At 40.1% G+C, this 21,247-nt stretch overlaps 1 protein-coding gene across 1 annotated transcript in view; it reads left to right on the forward strand.

The window, feature by feature from the left end:
• The first annotated feature begins 414 nt into the window (after positions 1-414).
• The window catches only part of SCFD2 (sec1 family domain containing 2), a 442,153-nt gene continuing 421,320 nt past the window's right edge, over positions 415-21,247 (forward strand). The window contains exon 1 of the mRNA XM_045997260.1: positions 415-1,360. Coding sequence (XP_045853216.1) covers positions 526-1,360 — 835 coding nt within the window. The 5' untranslated portion in view covers positions 415-525. The remainder of the gene's footprint in view (positions 1,361-21,247) is intronic.

Below are 21,247 nucleotides of genomic sequence, written 5' to 3' on the forward strand. Positions count from 1 at the left end.
AGACTTGAGCGCTATAACGTATGAGACAGCCATCTATAAAGTACGAAACATTACACATCACTTGGTTGTTTTCATCTTCTCTGGTGTTTTTTAGTTTAGATGGGCAAAGCCTCTTTTAGAGACTTTTAGAGATCCAAGGAAAATGTCAAATTTCAGATTAGCTTTTATTATTCCCGAGATCTTTCAAGATGCAGGGAAAGATAATCCGAGCATAGTAAGAGGGAAAAAAAAAACCACACAAACACGCAAACAACAGTTGACTTATTCACAGACCTTTCCTCTCAGGCCCGAGCGAAGGAGCCCCGCCCACTTCTTCCCAGCCCACTGTGCTTCCGCGGTTATCCTTCCTAGCCAATCACGCTCCGTCTACGTCATCAATATGCGCTGCCGACGCCGGACAAGTCAGAGGCAGCACCACGTGTACTGTGTTGACTGTCAAAGCGTCAAGGAAACCAATTCCCGGAAGCTGTGAGTTCTAAAAGAAGTTCCTGTACTCGAGTGTCCCGAGTCTGCGAACCCCCAATCATGAGCTCCCCGGGAGTGCTCTCCTTTACCCAGCAAGGCTGGGAGCAGGTGCTGGCCAAAGTGAAACGGGCTCTGGTCTATCTGGACGCCCTCTGCGCGGAGAGCCTGCACTGGGGCTGCGGTTCCACGCGACTTCTGGAGGCAGTGGGAGGTCCTGCGTGTCACCTGCGGGAGTTCGAGCCCGCAGCTCTCGGTGGTGGAGCCGAGCAGCCTAAGGCGGTGTTTGTGCTGAGCTGCCTGCTGAAAGGCCGGACTGTGGAGACCCTGCGGGATATCGTCTGCCGCAGTCACTTCCAGTATTGTGTGGTGGTCACAGCGGTGAACCACGCTGTCCACCTCACCGCTAATCACGTGCCGGCGGCTGCAGCGGCGGAGCTGGAAGGGCAGCCGGTGTTCGAGCAGCTGGAGGAGAAACTGTGCGAGTGGATGGGCAATATGAACTATACCGCCGAGGTGCTGCACGCCCCGTTGTTGCTCGCACCTCTTGCTCCCCACCTTGCCTTGACTCCAGCCTTTGCTTCCCTTTTTCCACTGCTACCCCAGGATGTGCATCTCCTTAACAGTGCCCGACCAGACAAGAGGAGGCTAGGAAGCCTGAGTGAGGTGGATGCCACCGTCCTGCCGCCTGAGCTGCTTCTGCAGATCAGGTGCCTGGTGTCAGGCCTCAGTTCTTTGTGTGAGCATTTAGGGGTGCGGGAGGAGTGTTTTGCTGTAGGTTCCCTCAGTCGTATCATCGCTGCAGATCTGGCTAATTATGGCCCTGCCAAGAACAGAAGGAAGACTGCCGCAGGCAGGGCATCCGTGGTCTTTGTGGACAGAACTCTGGATCTAACGGGTAAGTGAGATTGCTACGGGTCTTCCTAACCACTCTCCAAGGTTCTGGGACTTTCACTGATTCAGCATATATTTTATTAACACTAACTATATGCAAAGTTGAGGATACAGAGATGAGTTAGATGGACACAGTCCCCGATCTCACAGAGTTTGTCATCTAGAGGGGAATACAGACAAGCAAATTTGCAGTTAGAGTCAATTCGTTAAATGCTGTAGTGGGTAAATCCATCTTCAACATGCACTGTTTTGTTAAACAACAACATCTAGGGGCGCCTGGGTGGCTCAGTGGATTAAAGCCTCTGCCTTCAGCTCAGGTCATGATCTCGGGGTCCTGGGATCGAGCCCCGCATCGGGCTCTCTGCTCAGCAGGGAGCCTGCTTCCCTTCCTCTCTCTCTGGCTGCCTCTCTGCCTACCTGTGATCTCTGTCTGTCAAAAAAAAATAATAATAAACAACAACATCTAGCCAAAGATATTGGAGAAATTATGCTGACACTGAAGAGAACTGTACACCTGGGAAATTTTTAGAAATGTACAGATGCCAGTATTCACAGTAACCCTTCATAAGGGGGCTCTAATTTGTTGGAGAGGTGTTGCCATATGAACCAGTGGAAGGAAAACTCTACAACAACACATGGAATTATCATAGACAGTTTAGTTTTAGGCTTCTTTAAAAGAGGTTAATAAATGAACTTGAGGTATTACAAGAAACTGAGATTAAATACTATTGTAGAAAATATTTTCAAGGGTTCATTGATTTATTCTTCGCTGTCATTCTATGGAAGATTAGGTAGATCATCTCAGATTTTAATAATGTATCATTTATATGCATAGAGAACAAACATAACCTTTAAGATAGATGAAGAAAAAACACTTTCTGATAGTGACATGTGCGTATTTTCAAAGGTCAATTTTACAGCTCTTTAATTATGTAGATATAATGCTGCTGGGAGTATAGCCTGGCCGCGCCTAAATTCAGGGAGAATGATCAGGAAACTGACATAGGCAATCACTCTCTTTACTAGGTCAGGGAAAAAAATAGAATGAAGTTATAAAACCCACATAGCTGTATTTGAGTTTTTGACCTTATAAGATTAATTTTCAGATCATAAAATAGAAAGTAAGCAAAGTGGAATACTGTGACGTAAGCTTAATTATGTGACTGGAAAAACAGGTGTCTAGTATGTCATTGTGATTTAAGTATAAGTAAAAATTGTAACATCCCAGAACTTTTAGAGGATTAAAAATCACCTGAGTAGTTTATGCTTGCTGAATTTTTGAGTGTGTGGTATATACTGTTTATGCTTCAATTTTTTAAAATATACTTCTACTTTCTTATGCTCCAAATATTATATTGTTTAATAATTAATCAAGGTCACATAGTTTTGTGCCCTATGACTTCAGTTAGGCAGACATTAATGTCTGGGTCCTCTGGCGTCATGGTAACAGCTCTCTTAAGTCTTAGGCATGACTTCTTTGTATATGACTCTTGAAAATAAAAGTCATCAGAAAACTTTCATATCTTCCCATCACTGAATTACCAGCCTTTGTACATCTGTACCCACACTTTTTCTTTCCTTCCTTTGTATTAAAAAGGGATATACTGTCCCTGCTCTATCTAATGCCAGCTTCTTCACCTTTGCAGACTGGATCCTTGCCCTTTTCACTTCTCTTATAGATTTACCTCTGTCATATACCCTCCCCTGTTCCTAGATCATCATTTGAAAAAAAAATTTTTTACTGGATTTCCTGGTCAGCATGCAAACATAATGTAACATCTCCTTCCTTAACACCTCATGCTCCTCCAGCTTGTTTTATTTTTTCCTCCGTTTTATAGCAAACTTGAAAGAGTTGTCCATATTTGCTGTCTCTGCCATCATCTGCTCCAGTTTTCCCCCTGCCCCACTTCAGTTAGGATTTCCCCTCCGCAGTACTTCCCAGCAATTTCCTCTGTCAAGATCATGAATGACCATCATATTGCCAAGTCCAGTGTTCAGTTACCAGGATTCGTTTTGCTCAGGCTCAAAGCAGCATGTGACACAGCAGAGTAGAGGATGCAAAGAGTTAAAAAATAATAATATTAATAGATGCACAAAAGATAGACAGATACACAGTTTCTTGTGTAACCCCATCAGAATGTAAATCTGACATGTCATTTGCTTGCTCACAGCCCTCCCACAGCCTTCCATCACGCCTACTATCAAATCCAGATTCCTTACCATTGTTTTCAAAGCCATACATGACCTGCCTGTGTGTAGCTTTCCTACCTTGTCTCCCACTGATCTCCCCTCACGCATTACTTTCCCGCCACATTGCCCACCTGGCCGTCCCTCAACGTGCCAATATGTCCCAGCCTCTGAGCCTTTGGAGTTTTCTGCAGCTCACCTTGGAATGTTCTTCCTTCAGCTATCTATATGGCTTTCTTTTTCACTTCCTTTGAATCTCTGCTCAGATTTCTGGTTCTCAGACCAGCCTTCCCTGACCACCTTCTTTAGCTACTCTGTAACCCTAATTAGGATTAGTTTGTTCCTGTGGTCCTAGTAACATATAAATTGAAGTCTTTTTAATGGATACCTTTTGAATAATCACTCAAACTATCTTCAAGATGAACAGATTAATGATTAATTTATGTCAAAGATGTTTCAATGTGGTATTATCATCCCATGTTGGTAATATTCAGGGCTGATGTTCAGTTAGCTGTATTGTAAAACCTGTTTTTCAAACATTAAAATTCTTCTGTATTCAAAAGTAAAGAGAACTCCTCTTTCTTGGGACTACAAGTCACCCAATACTGTTGCCTGGTGAAGTGCTAGGGCCCGGGAGAGTATTGGGGTGGACATAGCTGGTCTTCCAGAGCTGCTGAGGGTACTGAGGCAGCGAGGGTGGGTCGTGACAGTTGTGGAGATGCAGCACTTGCCCTTTGCTCCAAGGTGGCCCCAAACTGAATCAGGTGGTAGGTAGGTGGTTTGGTGGCCTTAATTGTGGTCATGGGTGCTCTCTGTCCTTGGTCCAGACTCTGGTGTCCAGGAACATACCTGATCACCGTGCTCATTTTTTTTTTTTTCTGATCTGTCTTGAATGTAACAAGCATAAGGAGCTGGAGAGTCATAACAATGAATTTAATGGAGAAACTGTTAAAAGAGTTTGGTGTGGATTCTTTTTTTTTTTTTTTTAACAATTTTATTTATTTATTTGACAGAAACACAGCGAGAGAGAGAACACAAGCAGGGGGAGTGGGAGAGGGAGAAGCAGGCTTCCCATCGAGCAGGGAGCCTGATGTGGGGCTCCATCTCTGGGCCCTGGGATGATGACTTCAGCTAAAGGCAGATGCTTAACGTCTAAGCCACCCAGGCACCCCATTGGTGTAGATTCTTACCTCAAACTGTGACTTAGATTAGTGCATTGTTTAGCTGGTGATAACTGCAGCATACAAAAGATTATACCACCAATTTCTAAAAATTAAAAGCTGATTTGGAAATTATTGGAATGATTTGAATGGTCTGAATTTCAACTTGACAGCAGTTTTAACATAGAGATCAAAAAGAAATACATTTTTAGGTTTTGATTTAGGTGTGAATATCCATAAACACATTATTTTATTTAGTTTATTATTAGTTGTTAAATATTTTGGGTACATCCTTGATAATTTACCATTAGAAGATTTATATGCTGATATATCTTCTTAGATGTAAAATTAGCACTATGAAAAATAACCTCCAATAATTCATAAATATCCAACATTCTTAACATCCTCCTACAGTACAGATAAACTTCTTTCTCATCTTTTTGTCATCATCTTTGCAGGAAGTAATATTAATTTGTCTAATATTTGGTTTATTTTTTTCAGCAAACATTTATTGAAGTCCTGCTGTGTACCAAGTATTGTTTCAGATCGAGTGAAACAAGATAGACAATTTCCTTGCTCTCCTGAAGCAATTGATAGGCTCTCAGCACTTAAAAACATAGAAAGTTTGTTGTAATTATTTGAGAAGTAAATGGGCGCTGATGTCTGTGGCTTACTTTTACCATGTGTAGACCACCCAGAAGCTTCTCTCTCTGCAGACAGAGTACGTTAGGCATGTTTGCATAGGGGATTTAAGTACAACATTCTATGGACTGTTCTGGCTTCTGATTTGTTTCAGGAGAGAATTAAAAGGTAGATGTGATTTATGAATCTCTGAAAGGTTTGAGTCTGGTTTCCTTTCCATTCCCTTTTGGCTTTTAGGATTGACTAGAGTGCTTCAATCCAAAATGAAAAGATAGGAGACGGCAGTAACTCTGGGAATTAAATTTCTTCTCCTGGTTCAGTTCTTCTGAATTTTAGTTCCATGTAAACTTTTAAGTTAAATCAATTCAATTAAAGTGTGCCGTGAAATGTGTAAGCCGATGATTCACAGACCTGTACCCCGGGACAAATAATACATTATATGTTAATAAAAAAAAATTGACTTCAATACAAAGGGTGACTCCTATTCCTGGGATTATGATACACTGATGCATTTATATTTGTTTTAAGATGTTTATATTATTTGTTAAAGTATTGAAATTTGAGACTATTAATAATAAATGTTTGAGAGCATGTTACTTTTCTCAGCACTCTACCTAAGTTCTTTTAATTTTCACAGTGGTTCTTTGAAGTATTATAATTATCCCCATTTTACAGATGAGGAAACAGAGAAATTGAGGAGTTAAATAATTTTCCCAAGATCACGCAGCTAGTAAGTGGCAGTCAGGATTTGAACCTTGGCAGAGTACTCCGGAGCTTATGCTCTTAACCCATCTTATATACGTTACTACCGAGAAATGTTTGAGAAGCCTTGTCTTAAATAGCATAGAGGCTGCTGGTAGGGTGTCCAGAAGCTAGCAGCTTCACAGACTAAACACAGTACTTGGGCCCTGGTGCTACCGTAATGTTCAGAAAGGTGATTTATTCTTCCCCAATCTGATTTTCCACAAAATACAAAGTAAACAACTAGTGTCTTCATTTTAGAGTTCAGTGGATACTGCTTAAAGTCAACATAAGTGTGAGACATGATTTAGAAGCCCTTTAAGACTCTTATTAGATGCTGGTGTTAGATCCAGGCCAGTATAATAATTACAAGTCCTGGCTTAGTATCTTAGTTGTTGTTTAATCTTCACTGAGCCTTTTGAGGGTTGCTCATTTGTGAACAGGGTAAAATAGTGACCTTCAAGTGCTGTTGTAAGGATATGAAATCATTCGTTCATTCATTCAACATAGAACTAATATAGTGGGTAAGATTAAGAAGTGATAGAGTTTCCGTTTTGGATAGCATAGTTGGTGAAGGCCTTTCTGTGGACGTGACATTTGAACAGAGATGGAAAAAAAAAAAAAAAAGAGGAAGCAGGCCATATAGTTGTCTTGGTGCAGACCATAGAGACCCAGCAGCAGGTGCAAAGGATCTGAGGTGGGAATATGTTTGACATGTTTGAGGAACAACAGGAGGCCAGCATGGGTCCCTTCAGCTTGCCCCGGGAGGAGATGAAGTTAGAGACATAGGCAGAGGCAGTGCACTGTAGGGCCAAGTAAGGACTTATGTAAAAGCCAGAGTACGATTGACAGCTTGGGGAGTCTGGAGCTGTGATGTGACATGATCTGACTTATGTTATGTGGGATCATACATGGATAGAGTGAGGGGATTGAGGTAGATCCTGATAGTAGCTGCTGCTATTATCTAGGTTGTGTAATAGGCATGAGTGGTTAGTTATGGTAGGCTTAGCTCTGCCCCTTTCTGGTCGTAAGTCCTTGGTCAAGTGCCTACTTTAAATCAGTTTCCCGATCTGTGAAATCAAGATACCCATTCACAGGGTTATTGAGAGGATAACGTAAGTTAACACATCTAGCTTCTAAGACAGTGCCTGGTGTGTAATGGGCACTGGGAAATGTTTCTTACTTTTATTAATTAATGATATGCATTTAAAATTAAAATTATCATAGGGCTTCACTTATATGTGGAATATAAGGAATAACATAGAGGACATTAGGAGAAGGAAGGGAAAAATGAAGGTGGGGGAATCAGAGCAGGCGATGAACCATGAGAAACTGTGGACTCTGGAAACCCAACTTTCAGAGGGAGGGGAGTGGGAATTGGCTGAGCCCAGTGGTGGGTATTAAGGAGGGCACATATTGCAATGAGCACTGGGTGTTATACACAAACAATGAATCATGGAACACTACATCAAAAACTAATGAAGTACTGTATGGTGACTACCATAACATAATAAAAACATAAAATTACTTAAGTTTTATTACTTTAGATATATGTTTTCTCCCTAAGTATAAGACTAAGAGCATAAATATGAGAATGATTTGCCATGCATATAACCCATAAGAATTCTCTTATATGACCTCTTACCTGCCACTAAAGGAAATGAGAGTTGGTTAGAGTGAACCATTTGTCAGGAACTATAGTCTGTCATACCTGGAGAAAAAAAAAAAGTAGAATAAGTGAGATTCCTCCTATCTAATCCTGCAGAATCACTACAATTTTGGTTACTTAGGAAAGTGTGAAGAATTGTATGGATGATACCTGTTGATTTCATATATGTTTTTTGAGCAACTTTGATGTGCAGGTTCTGTGCTAGGTGATAGTGACATAAAACCTCACTACCAGTATGTCCTGGGGACTGTAAGTGTTAGCTCAGCTGAAGCTGATTAAAAATACAGAATCTCAGGCCTCACCACAGACTTATGAATCAGAATATGTATTTTAACAACATCTTTAGGTGATTTGCATGTACAATGAAGTTTGAGAAGTGCTGATGGAAAGAGCTGTCAAGGCTCTTGTCCATGAGGAACTCAGATTCAAATGAAGAAGCATGAAGCTCAGCAAATCAGAGTATGAATGATATGTGCCCTCATAAGGTTTAGGTACAAAATTCTCCCTAAAAATTCAACATACAGCTGATTAATTAACTGATATAATGGTATAGGGTTAAGAGAAGACATGCCAAATTTTCTACCTTGGGCAATTTCTACCTTGGGCAATGCCCTGTGATGGGGAAGATAGGAGTAGATTCAAGTTAGGAGCAATATAATGAATGTTATGTGGTTCTCTTATCTAAAATTTCTATGTAGGAAGAGGCATTTATTGAGTAAACTCATATATTTAGTGTCTTATGGTTATTCTACTCCCAGGCTTCCCCACCCCCCGCAAAGTCCTACCTGGTAAATAGCATTCTTAAGCAGGCATTTGACTAGTATGCAGTATCTGATGTATACCCTTTGTACTAGATTTAACTGATGTGAGGCAGCCATAGGTGGTTTTAGAAATAGTAGTGTTAATAGTACTAGTAAGAGTAATGTTAGAGATCTAATAACTAACACTCCTTTCCCCATCCAGAGTCTGAATCAATTGAATATAAGATAAAAAAATTTTGTCAGGTGGAGGCCAAAGTACTTGATATATTATGGATACAGTGAACATTAAGGAATGTGGCTTACATCTATGGACAAGTGAGTTTCCTAATACCGAATCCCGGAGTTGAAAGGTTTACCCACACAGCAGGGAGACTGAACCAGAGCAAATCTTTTTCCCTCTTCCCAAGGGCAGAATCTACTTTAGGAAAAGTCAGTAGAGAAGAAGCTCCAGGGAAGAAGTGATTGATTGAAGGAGGTAAAGCAATTTCAGGAGTGCTATACTAATTGTTGTCCATCTACTTAGAAGGGAACATTAGGAATAATAAATATCCTGTTCTTGCAAGATAGAAATATAATCAAATATTGAAACATCTCAAGCTAGTGAAAGACAGTCACTGATACTTGAGAAGGAGTAATGGGGAATCAGAAAGGAAGTGACGTTTTGAATATACTAATTCTAGGAGTCCAGTAGCTCTATGTCAATGCAAAGAGAATATGCACAACCCAAAAATATTGTAGAAATGTAGAAATATAGAGAATTCTGTAGTTGCATTTCTGTCTTTTTAGCCATACTACAGTGTGACTAAGCTCTTGGGAGGGCTCCTACATTCTTTTGTCGTTACAAGCCTTTTTAAAAAAGATTTTATTTACTTATTTGAGAGAGAGGAAGAGAGTACAGAGGGAGAAGCAGACTCCCCACTGAGTTGAGAACCTGACTGGGGGATCTATCCCAGGATTCTAGGATTCTAGGATCATGACCTGAGTGGAAGGCCGATGCTTAGCTGACTGAGCCACCGAGGTGCCCCTCTTTTCAAGTTTTTATTTAAATTCTAGTTAGTGGCCATATATGGTAAAATTTGCTTCAGGTGTAGAATTTAGTGATTCATCACTTATATATAATTCCCAGTGGTCATCACAACAAGTGCCCTTAATCCCTATTATCCATTTACCCCATCCCCTCCCTCCTTCCCTCCATCAACCTTCAGTTTATTCTCCATAGTTGAGTCACTTATGGTTTTCTTCCCCCCTCTCTCCTCTTTTTACCTTCATCTAAATTCAACTGTTTGTTTTTAAAATTCTGTGTATGAGTGAAATCTTACGGTATTTGTCTTTCTCTGACTGACTTATTTCACTTCGTGTGATACACTGTAGCTCCATCCACATCATTGCAAATGGCAAGATTTCATTCTTTTTGATGGCTGAGTAATATTCCACTGTATATAGAAACCACATCTTCTTTATTCATTTATCTGTCAATGGATATTTCAGATTTTCCCCTAATTTGGCTATTGTTGATAATGCTGCTATAAACATTGGGGTACATGTGCCACTTTGAATCTGTATTTTTGTATCCTTTGGGTAAATACCTAGTAGTACAGTTGCTGGATTGTAGGGTCATTCTGTTTTTACCTTTTGAGGAACCTCCATACTGTTTTCCAGAGTGGCTGTACCGGCTTGCATTCCTGCCAACAGTGTAAGATGGTTCCACTTCTTCCACATCCTCACCAACACCTGTTGTTTCCTGTATTTTTAATTCTAGCCATTCTGACAGGTCTGAGGTGATATCTCACCATGGTTTTGATCTGTATGTCCCTGATGATGAGTGATGTTGAGCATCTTTTCATGTGTCTGTTAGCCAACTATAAGTTTTCTTTGGAAAAAATGTCTGTTCATGTCCTATGACTATTTCTTAACTGGATTATTATTATTATTTTTTTTTGGTGTTGAGTTTGATAAATTCTTTATAGATTTTGGATTCTAACCCTTTATCAGATATGTCATTTGCAGATATCTTCTCCCATTCCATAGGTTGCCTTTTAGTTTTGCTGATTGTTTCCTTCCCTGTGTGAAGCATTTTATTTTGTCGAAGTCACAATAGTTCTAGTAAGAATTTGCTATAGCCAAGATCAAAGAGGTTGCTGTCTGTGTTCTCCTCTAGAATTTTTTTTTCTTTTGAGAGAGAAAGTGAGTTTGCACATGCAAGCAATGGGGAGGGGTAAAGGGAGAGAGAGAGAATCTTAAGCAGGCTCCATGCTTATCACAGAGCCCAACACGGGACTTGATCTCAGGACCCTGAGATTATGACCTGAGTGGAAATCAGGAGTCGGATGAATTGACTAAGCCACTCAGGTACCCCTTCTCAAGGATTTTGATGGATTATTGTCTCACATTTAGGTCTTTCATCCATTTTGAATTTATTTTTGTGTATGGTATAAGAAAGTAGTCCAGTTATATTCTTCTGCATGTCCCTGTCCAGTCTTCCCAACCATTTGTTGAAGAAACTGTCCTTCTCCATTGGATTTTCTTTCCTGCTTTGTTGGAGATCAGTTGACCGTATAGTTGTGGGGTTCATTTCTGGGTTTTCTGTTCTGTTCCATTGACCTATGTGTCTGTTTTTATGCCAGTATCATATTGTCTTGATGACTACCGTTTGAAGGCCAGAATTTGGTGTCTCCAGTTTTGTTTTTCTTTTTCAACATTACTTTGGCTATTTGGGGTCTTTTGTGGTTCCATATAAATTTTACATTTGTTCTAGGTCTGTGAAAAATGCTGATTATATTTTGATACATATTGCAATAAATGTGTAGATTACTTTGGGTAGTATAGACATTTTAACAGTATTTGTTCTTCCAGTCTATGAGCATGGAATGTTTTTCCATTTCTTTGTGTCTTCCTCAACTTCTTTCATAAGTGTTCTGTAGTTTTCAGAGTACAGATCTTTTACTTCTTTTTTTTTAAAAAGATTTTATTTATTTATTTGAGAGAGAGAGCAAGAGAGCACAAGCAGGGGGAGCAGCAGAGATGATGGGGAAGCAGGATCCCTGCTGAGCAAGGAGTCTGATGTAGGGCTTGATCCCAGGACGCTAAGATCATAACCCCTGCCGAAGGCAGACATTCAACAGACTGAGTCACCCAGGTGCCCCTTACCTCTTTGGCTAGGTTTACTCCTGGATATCTTATGGGTTTTGGTGCAATTGTAAATGGGATTGATTCTCTTTCTGGTGTTTCATTATTGGTGTGTAGAAATGCAGCAGGTTTCTGTACATTGATTTTGTATCCTGCAACTTTGCTGAATTCATGTACTAGGTTTAGCATTTTTTTTTTTTTTTGTAAAGTCTTTTGGGTTTTCTCCATAGAGTATCATGTCATCTGCAAATAGTGAAGTTTCACTTCTTCCTTGCCAGTTTGGATGCTGTTTATTTCTTTTTGTTGTCTGATTGGTGAGGCTAGAACTTCTAGTACTATGTTAAGTAACAGTGGTAAGAATGGTCATCCCTGTCTTGTTCCTGACTATAGAGAGAAACCTCTTAGTTTTTCCCCATTGAGGAGGATATTAGCTGTGGGTCTTTTGTGTATGGTCTTTATGATGTTGAGGTATGTTCCTTCTGTCCCTATTTGTTGAGGGTTCTTATCAAGAATGGATGCTATATTTTGTCAGATGCTTTTCCTGCATCTATTAAGAGGATCATATGGTTCTTTTGCTTTCTTTTATTAATGTGGTATATCATGTTGATTGATTTGTAGATATTGAACCACCCCTGCAACCCAGGAATAAATCCCACTTGATCGTGCTGAATATATCTTTTAATGTACTGTTGGACTTGATTTGGTACTATGTTGTTGAGAATTTTTATATCCTTGTTTAATAGGGATATTGGCCTGAAATTGTCTTCTTTAGTGGGGCCTTTGTCTGATTTTGGAATCAAGGTAATGCTGGCCTCACAGTATGTGTTTAGAAGTTTTCCTTCCATTCCTGTTTTTTGGAACAGTTTGAGAAGAATAGGTATTAACTCTTCTTTAAATGTCTGATAGAATTGCCATGGGAAGCCATCTGGCCCTACACTTTTGTTTGTTGGATGATTTTTGACTAATACAATTCTTTGCCCTTATGGGTCTGTTCGAATTATCTATTCCTTCCTATTTCAGTTTTGGCAGTTTGTATGTTTCTAGGAACTTATCTATTTCTTTCAGGTTGCTGAGATTATTTGTTGGTAGATAATTTTTCATAATATCCTCCTGTAATTTTTTGTATTTCTGTGCTGTTGGTTGTGATCTCTCCTCTTTCATTCATGGTTTTATTTTTTGGGGTTCTTTCTCTTTTCTTTATGGTAAGTCTGGCTAGGGGTTTATCAGTTTTATTAATTCTTCCAAAGAATCATCTCTTGGTTTCATTGATCTGTTCACTGTTGTTTTTTGTTTGTTTCTATATTGTTTGCTTCTGCTCTACTCTTTATTATTTCTCTTCTGTTGCTGCTTTTAGTCTTTATTTGTTGTTCCTTTTCTAGCTCCTTTAGGTGTAAGGTTAGGTTCTGTCTTTGAGACTTTTCTTCCTTCTTGAGGTAGGCCTGAATTGCTGTATACTTCTCTCTTAGGAGTGCCTTTGCTGCATCCCAAATCTTTTTTTTTTTTTAAAGATTTTATTTATTTATTTGACAGAGAGAGATCACAAGTAGACAGAGAGGCAGGCAGAGAGAGAGAGAGGGAAGCAGGCTCGCCGCTGAGCAGAGAGCCCGATGCGGGACTCGATCCCAGGACCCCGAGATCATGACCTGAGCCGAAGGCAGCGGCCCAACCCGCTGAGCCACCCAGGCGCCCCCCATCCCAAATCTTTTGAGCTGTCATGTTTTCATTTTCATTTGCTTGCATGTATTTTTTTTAAGATTTTATTTATTTATTTGTCAGAGAGAGAGAGAGCGCGCGCATGCGAGCGCACAAGCACAGGCAGACAGAGTAGCAGGCAGAGGCAGAGGGAGAAGCAGGCTCCTTGCCAAGCAAAGAGCCTGATGTGGGACTCAATCCCAGGATGCTGGGATCATGACCAGGCAGCGGCTTAACTGCTGAGCCACCCAGGCATCCCTGCTTGCATGTATTTTTAAATTTCTTCTTTGATATCTTGGTTAACCCATTCATTCTTTAGTAGGATGTTCTTTAACTCCATGTACTTGTGGTCTTTCCAAATTTTGTGTGTGTGTGTGTGTGTGTGTGTGTGTGTGTGTGTGTGTGACTTCAAGTTTCTCAGTGTTGTGGTCTAAAAATATGCATGGTATTATCTCAATCTTTTTGTACTTGTTGAGACCTGATTTGTGACCCAGTATGTGATCTATTCTGGAGCATGTTCCATGTACACTCAAGAAGAAAGTGTATTCTGCTGCTTTAGGGTGAAATGTTCTGTATGTATCTGTTAAGACCATCTGGTCCAGTGCGTCATTCAGGGCACTGGACCAGATGTTTCCCTTTTGATTTTCTGCTTAGCTGATCTGTTTATTGCTGTAAGTGGAATGTTAAAGTCCCTTACTATTCTTGCATTATTACCAGCGAGTTACTTTATGTTTGTTATTTATTGATTTGTATATTTGGGTACTCCCAAATTGGGGGTATAAATATTTACATTTGTTAGATCTTGTTGGATAGACCCCTTAATTATGATACAGTGCCCTCTTTCCTCTCTTGTAACAGTCTTTGGCTCAAAATCTAGTTTGATATTAGTGTGGCTATTCTGGCTTTCTTTTGATGCCCATTAGCATGATAGATGGTTCTCCATCTCCTAACTTACAATCTGCTGGTATCTTAAGTCTAAAATAAGCCTCTTGTAGGCAACATATGGATGGGTATTACTCTTACTATTTTTTTTATCCATTCTGATACCCTATGTCTTTTGATTGGAGCAATTAGTCCACTTAAATTCAGAGTGATTATTGGTAATATGTATTTAGTGCCATGGTGTTACCAGTAAAGTTGATGTTTCTGGTGATGTTCTTTGTTCCTTTTTCTAGTCCTTGTTGCTTTTGGTCTTTATTTCCCACTTAAAGACTACCCTTTAATATTTCTTGCAGGGTTACAAACTCCTTTAGTTTTTGTTTGTCTGGGAAACTCTGTCTTTCCTTCTATTCTGAATGACACCCTTGCTGGATAGAGTATTATTGGCTGCACATTTTTTCCCATTCAGTGCATTTGAATATATCATGTCACTCTCTTCTGGCCTGCCAAGTTTCTGTGGAGAGATCTAGTGTGAGTCTGCTTCATAGTCTCTTGTAGGGTAAGGATATTTTTCCCTTGCTGCTTTCCGGATTCTTTCCTTGCCTGTGTATTTTGTAAATTTTAATATGATATGTCTTGGTGTTGGCTGGCTGTTGTTGAATTTTGTGGGAGTTCTCTGTGCCTCTTGGACTTTGGTGTCTGTTTACTTCTGCAGATTAGGGATGTTTTCAGCTATAATTTGCTCAAATTAACCTTCTGCCCCTTTTCCCTCTTTTCTTCTTCTGGGGCTCTACAATGTGAATGTAGTTGCTGAGTTCCCAAAGACTACATTCATGATCCAGTAATTTTTCTTTCCCTCTTCTTGTCAGCTTCATTATATTCCATAATTTTATCTTCTGTATCACTGATTCATTCCTCTGCTTCATTCATTCTTGTTGTCATTGTATCTAGTCAGTTTGCATCTTGCTTATTAGAAGTCCTAGCAACGGCAATCAGACAACAAAGAGAAATAAAAGGTATCCAAATTGGCAAGGAAGAAGTCAAACTCTCTCTCTTCGCAGATGACATGATTCTTTATATGGAAAACCCCAAAGACTCCACCCCCAAACTACTAGAACTCATACAGCAATTAAGTAACGTGGCAGGATACAAAGTCAATGTACAGAAATCAGTGGCTTTCTTATACACTAACAATGAAAATACAGAAAGGCAAATTAGAGAATTGATTCCATTTACTATAGCACCAAGAACCATAAGATACCTGGGAATAAACCTAACCAAAGAGGTAAAGGACCTGTACTCGAGGAACTACAGAACACTCATGAAAGAAATTGAAGAAGACACAAAAAGATGGAAGACCATTCCATGCTCTTGGATCGGAAGAATAAACATTGTTAAAATGTCTATACTGCGTAGAGCAATCTATACTTTTAATGCCATTCCGATCAAAACTCCACCGATATTTTTCAAAGAGCTGGAGCAAATAATCCTAAAATTTGTATGGAATCAGAAGAGACCCCGAATTGCTAAGGAAATGTTGAAAAACAAAAACAAAACTGGCGGCATCACGTTACCCGATTTTAAGCTTTACTACAAAGCTGTGATCACCAAGACAGCGTGGTACTGGCATAAAAACCGACACATAGACCAGTGAAACAGAGTGGAGAGCCCAGATATGGACCCTCAACTCTATAGTCAAATAATCTTTGACAAAACAGGAAGAAATATACACTGGAAAAAAGACAGTCTCTTCAATAAATAGTGCTGGGAAAACTGGACAGCTATATGTAGAAGAATGAAACTCGACCATTCTCTTACACCATACACAAAGATAAACTCGAAATGAATAAAAGACCTCAACGTGAGACAGGAATCCATCAGAATCCTAGAGGAGAACATAGGCAGTAACCTCTTCGATATCAGCCACAGCAACTTCTTTCAAGATATGTCTCCAAAGGCAAAGGAAACAAAAGCGAAAATGAACTTTTGGGACTTCATCAAGATCAAAAGCTTTTGCACAGCAAAGGAAACAGTCAACAAAACAAAAAGGCAACCCACGGAATGGGAGAAAATATTTGCAAATGACGGCACAGACAAAAGGTTGATATCCAGGATCTACATTTTTAAATTTCAGCCTGACTAGTTTTTATTTCTTTTATCTCTAAGGGATCCTCTAGTGTCTCTCCTATGGTCTTCTCAAGGCCAGCTACCATACTTTTGATTGGTGTTTTAAAATCTGGTTCAGGGGGGCACCTGGGTGGCTCAGTGGGTTAAAGCTTCTGCCTTCAGCTCAGGTCATGATCCCAGGGTCCTGGGATCGAGCCCCACATCTGGCTCTCTGCTCAACAGGGAGCCTGCTTCCTCCTCTCTCTCTGCCTGCCTCTCTGCCTACTTGTGGTCTCTGTTTGTCAAATAAATAAATAAAATCTTTAAAAAAATAAAATCTGGTTCAGGCATATTACTTATATCTGTTTTGATTAGATCCCTGGCCATGAACTCTTCTTGTTCTTTTTTTTAGGGGTGAATTTCTCCATCTTATCATTTTTTCTAAGTCACTGTTTTGTGTGTGTGTTTTAGGAAAGCCTATTACAGTTCTGTTCCTGAGATTAATGGCTATATTAAGAGGAGGTCCTATACTGTCCAGGGCCTGGTGCTTCGGGTAGTGTTTTAAATTTTTTTTTAAGATTTTATTTATTTATTTGACAGAGAGAGATCACAAGCAGGCAGAGAGGCAGGCAGAGAGAGAGGGAGGAAGCAGTCTCCCTGCTGAGCAGAGAGCCAGATGTGGGGCTCGATCCCAGGACCCTGGGATCATGACCTGAGCCGAATGCAGAGGCTTTAACCCACTGAGCCACCCAGGCACCCCTCGGGTAGTGTTTTAAATGTGCACTCTGCTCTTGTGTTTTGGCTGCTCTTTCCCTCAGATCAGTCCTCTGGAATTTCTCCTTGCCTGCAGTGGGCAGTGTTTGGACCTGGTCCCATGTGTGGCATTTAAACTAGATGTGCTTTGGTTGGCTTGTTAAAATAAGCCTTGGTCCTACTTCCACTAGAGCTGAATTTTTGTAGCACTCTATGATTGGTGGACTTGGTGTATGTGAGGGGTTTGTGCTGGCCTTCTGGGTAGGGTGTCCTGTGCTGGTTCTCAGGCTGACTTGCCCTAGTAAAGATGCACCTGCCGAGCACAGGGGGTGGGGCTTGGTGTGAGTGGCTCCAGCCTCCCCAAAAGGGCACTGAGGTCTGTAAGTGCTGATGGGTTGGGGTCAGGGGGGAATGGTGATGCACAGCTCTTTTATCCCCAGAGCAGGGAGTTCATGGCTGCCGCTGTTCAGACAGCCCTCACAGAAAAACAAACAATCTCCACTCATGTCCTCATATTCTTTCAGATCCCTGACTTCGCCCTGCCTGTGTCTCAGCTGTCTCCCTGCTAGTCAGCGGAGTACTCCTGTGTTTTAGCTCAGGCATGCCTCTGGGTTTCAACACTCCAAATTTTAGAGACCCAGTGTGCTATGGACCCACGCTGTTCCTCTGCGGGAGGGTCTTGCTGTGCTGTAGCTGGTGCCAGTTGGTCCAGAAAAAGGATTCACATGATTGCACAGGGGCTCAGAGTTTATGATAAAGTGTAGCAAAAAGTCGGCACCAAGCTTTGCTGTTTTCAGTAGGTGTTTCTGGTCCTATGCTAATGAACCAGGCAGCATGTTAGCACCCGTCATCTCTTTTGTCTCCTGAGAAGCAGTGCCACCCCTCCCAGATCCACTCTAAAAAGGGGAACTTCATCTTCCAGTGTGATCCAGGGGATCCTCAGACCACACTGTCTGCTCCCAGGCCTCTGCCCTCCTTCCCCATAGCAGCACTGTGATACCCACGAGGGTCCACCTGGCAGTGGCACGGATTTCTAAAACTTCAGACTTTGGGCTCCACTGCTTGTAAAAACTTGCAATAATCAGCTGTAGTAGTATTCCCAGTCAGTGGTTTGGGAAGTGGTTTTTTTTGTGCAATCCCCTGCACAGTGCTTTCAATTTCTCCATCTCTCTCTCTCTCTATCTCTGAGATCAAGGCTCCCTCCCTCCACAGCACCCACGATTCTTTTCTCCCCAGAATCACATTTTTGCAGCTCTTACCTTTTATGTTGTGGCTTCTTTTCTCCCTCTAGTTCACAGTTTGTTCTCTCAGCATTCCAATCTATTTCTTGGTGTTTGGAATGTTTTGATATTTATCTAGGTATGTTTGAGGGACAAGGCAATCAGAGGGTCCCCTTCTGCTCTACCATCTTAACCCATATCCTTTTTTTCCATATATATACATATAAAATTTAATTTTAGTATAGTTAACATATGGTATTAATGAGGTCTTCTAAATTCTTGCTTCTCACTTTATTCTATGTGAGAAGAGGCAAGTGACGATGTTGCCTGCCTTATGATAATGATACTAGCATATACATTCACATATGATCCACAAAGTTATGCAGGATTGGTACTTTTCTCATGCTATTAACTAAATAAGTTTAGCCCTTGAAGCAGTTGCCTTAGGATTTCAAATCTTGAGGTTCAGAGATATTTAGGTGTCATTTGACCAACTCAGAGTTTTAACTTGGTAAGATGGGACCACATTTATGGAAGTTATCTCAGATTACAGAAGGAACTAGTGGAGGATGGGACCACTAGGACCCGCAGCTCCAATTTCTTTTTCCTACACTCCCTTGGAAAAGATGGCATTGGGAAATAAACCATTCTCTGACCATACTAGATTACATTGCTGTTGGCTAAAATAACAATTTTGGCTAACTTCCAATCTTAAGCTTTTCAAATAATATTTTAAAATTTCTGTAATGAAGGAAAAATTAAGCTCTCTGGAAATCTAAATGTGGTACAAATTTCAGCATTTTATTCATTTCATAAAAGAATCTGAAGTTGCTGTTACATTGAGAGGCCCCAAATTCTTAGTCTATGTTTGAGTCATATAAATGGCAGTAATTAAATTTTTAAAATAAATATTGAACCCTCAAAAGCCAGAGATGGGAAAAACCGTATTTAGAAGAGCAGGACACTTAGTTGAAAGCGCATATCTGCTTTATCTGTCATTATCAAACATGATAACTATACATATCCTTTTGACTAAATCTTAAGAAGTTGAATAATTGTATTCATATAAATTTGGCATTTTGTTAATTCTCTGATATAATATTAGAAATAGTTCCTGATAAAATGTTAATTATTTTTCCAATTAGGTAAGTGTCATGTACTCCTAGAAAATATTGAGAAAAAATGAAGGTTGTGTAGAGTTTATATCAACCAAAATATCCTACTATCTAAAGATAACCCTTGTTAAAATGTTGGGATATTTGTGTGTGTGTATGTATAACATTTTTTATTCTTATTACAGTAAGAATGTATGTTCATCATAGGGTGTTTAGAGACTATAAATAATTAGAAGAAAGTGAAAATCACAATATGAAAACTGCTTCAATAAATATACCATAATTCGGAAAAATTTTTGCCCTACCTTTGAACTTTTAGAATATTAGTATATAATATTTTAAGGATATGAATGATACTTTGGTTCTGCAGAAATAACTATCACGTTTAAGCCATAATAAAAAATAAGTATGCTATGTTTTGACTTCTCATATTGGGAGAGTTTCAGGAGGACTGGCTTAGTCAACAGTTTGTAGAGGGTTTAATGAACTCGAACTTAGGAAGAACCCCTGACTTTAGCATAGGGGGAGGAGTGAAAAGCAGCAAGACTTTAGGAGCTAAAGAAGTTAGGGAGGAATGGTAGCATTTATAGACCACTTGTGTGTACCATGTGTCAAAAAATAGCCATCGAAAACTAAGAATAACTTGAAGCAGCTATTCTTTGGGCACCAAGTTCAAAGAAATGTTATTTTAGTGATGAGTGGATATTTATGAAATTTTTTAGTGAGTCATAAGGGAACTGGTGGAGAGAGAAATTCATGATGCTATGAGGTAATCCCAGTATTTCCATTCCAGGCTGAAGAGTATGATTCACTTACAGACTTCTGACCCCAATTTGGATCTCAGGACACTTCCAGTCACTAGGCTTTCATTCAGCAAGTATTTAAAGAGCAGCTTATAAGTCTGAGTGCTGAGGAGACAACCATAAACCATTCATAGCAGAAATAAGATGTGGTTCCTTCCAAGCCTAACAAATGAATAATTGACTGGTGGCACATGAACTCTTTCATCTTTACCATTAGAAGTCATCTTAAAGATTTTATTTATTTATTTGACAGAGAGAAATACAGTGAGAGAGGGAACACAGGGGGAGTGGGAGAGGGAGAAGCAGACTTCCCGCCGAGCAGGGAGCTCAATGGGGGGCGTGATCCTGGGACTCTGGGATCACGACCTGAGCTGAAGGCAGACACTTAATGACTGAGCCACCCAGATGCCCCTAGAAATCATCTTAGATGCACTCATGTTGTCTCTGTCTTTTTTTTTTTTTTTGGTAATTAATTTTTAAAGATTTCATTTATTTATTTTTGCATGAGAGAGAGAGTGAGCACGAGCAGAGGAATGGGCAATGGGAGAGAGCAGAGCTAGAGAAGCAGACTCTTGACTGAGCAGGGAGCCTGATGTGGGACTTGATTTCAGGACCCTGGGATCATGAACTGAGCTAAAGGCAGGCACTTAACCGACTGAGCCATCCAGGTGCCCTTGTTGGCTCTGTCTTAAGTCACTCTAATAGGTCTGATTTTTGTTGTTGCTAATAGTGTGGTTTTGGCAGTTTCTGCTGTTTGAGTTTGAATTCTTGCTCTGTAACTTACAAAGTTATATAATACGGAGCAAGTTACTTAAACCGAATCTTCTATTCTATAAATGAGCACAATAATACCCATCTATTAGAGTTGTTGTAAGAATTAAGGTCAGGGGTGGGAGGTTGGGGGAACAGGTGGTGGGTAATGGGGAGGGCACGTTTTGCATGGAGCACTGGGTGTTGTGCAAAAACAATGAATACTGTTACGCTGAAAAAATAAATAAAATGGGAAAAAAAAAGAAAAAAAAAAGAAAACAGCAAAA

Source organism: Meles meles, chromosome 2 (genome assembly GCF_922984935.1).
Source record: "Meles meles chromosome 2, mMelMel3.1 paternal haplotype, whole genome shotgun sequence".
In the NCBI taxonomy this organism is placed as follows: domain Eukaryota; kingdom Metazoa; phylum Chordata; class Mammalia; order Carnivora; family Mustelidae; genus Meles; species Meles meles.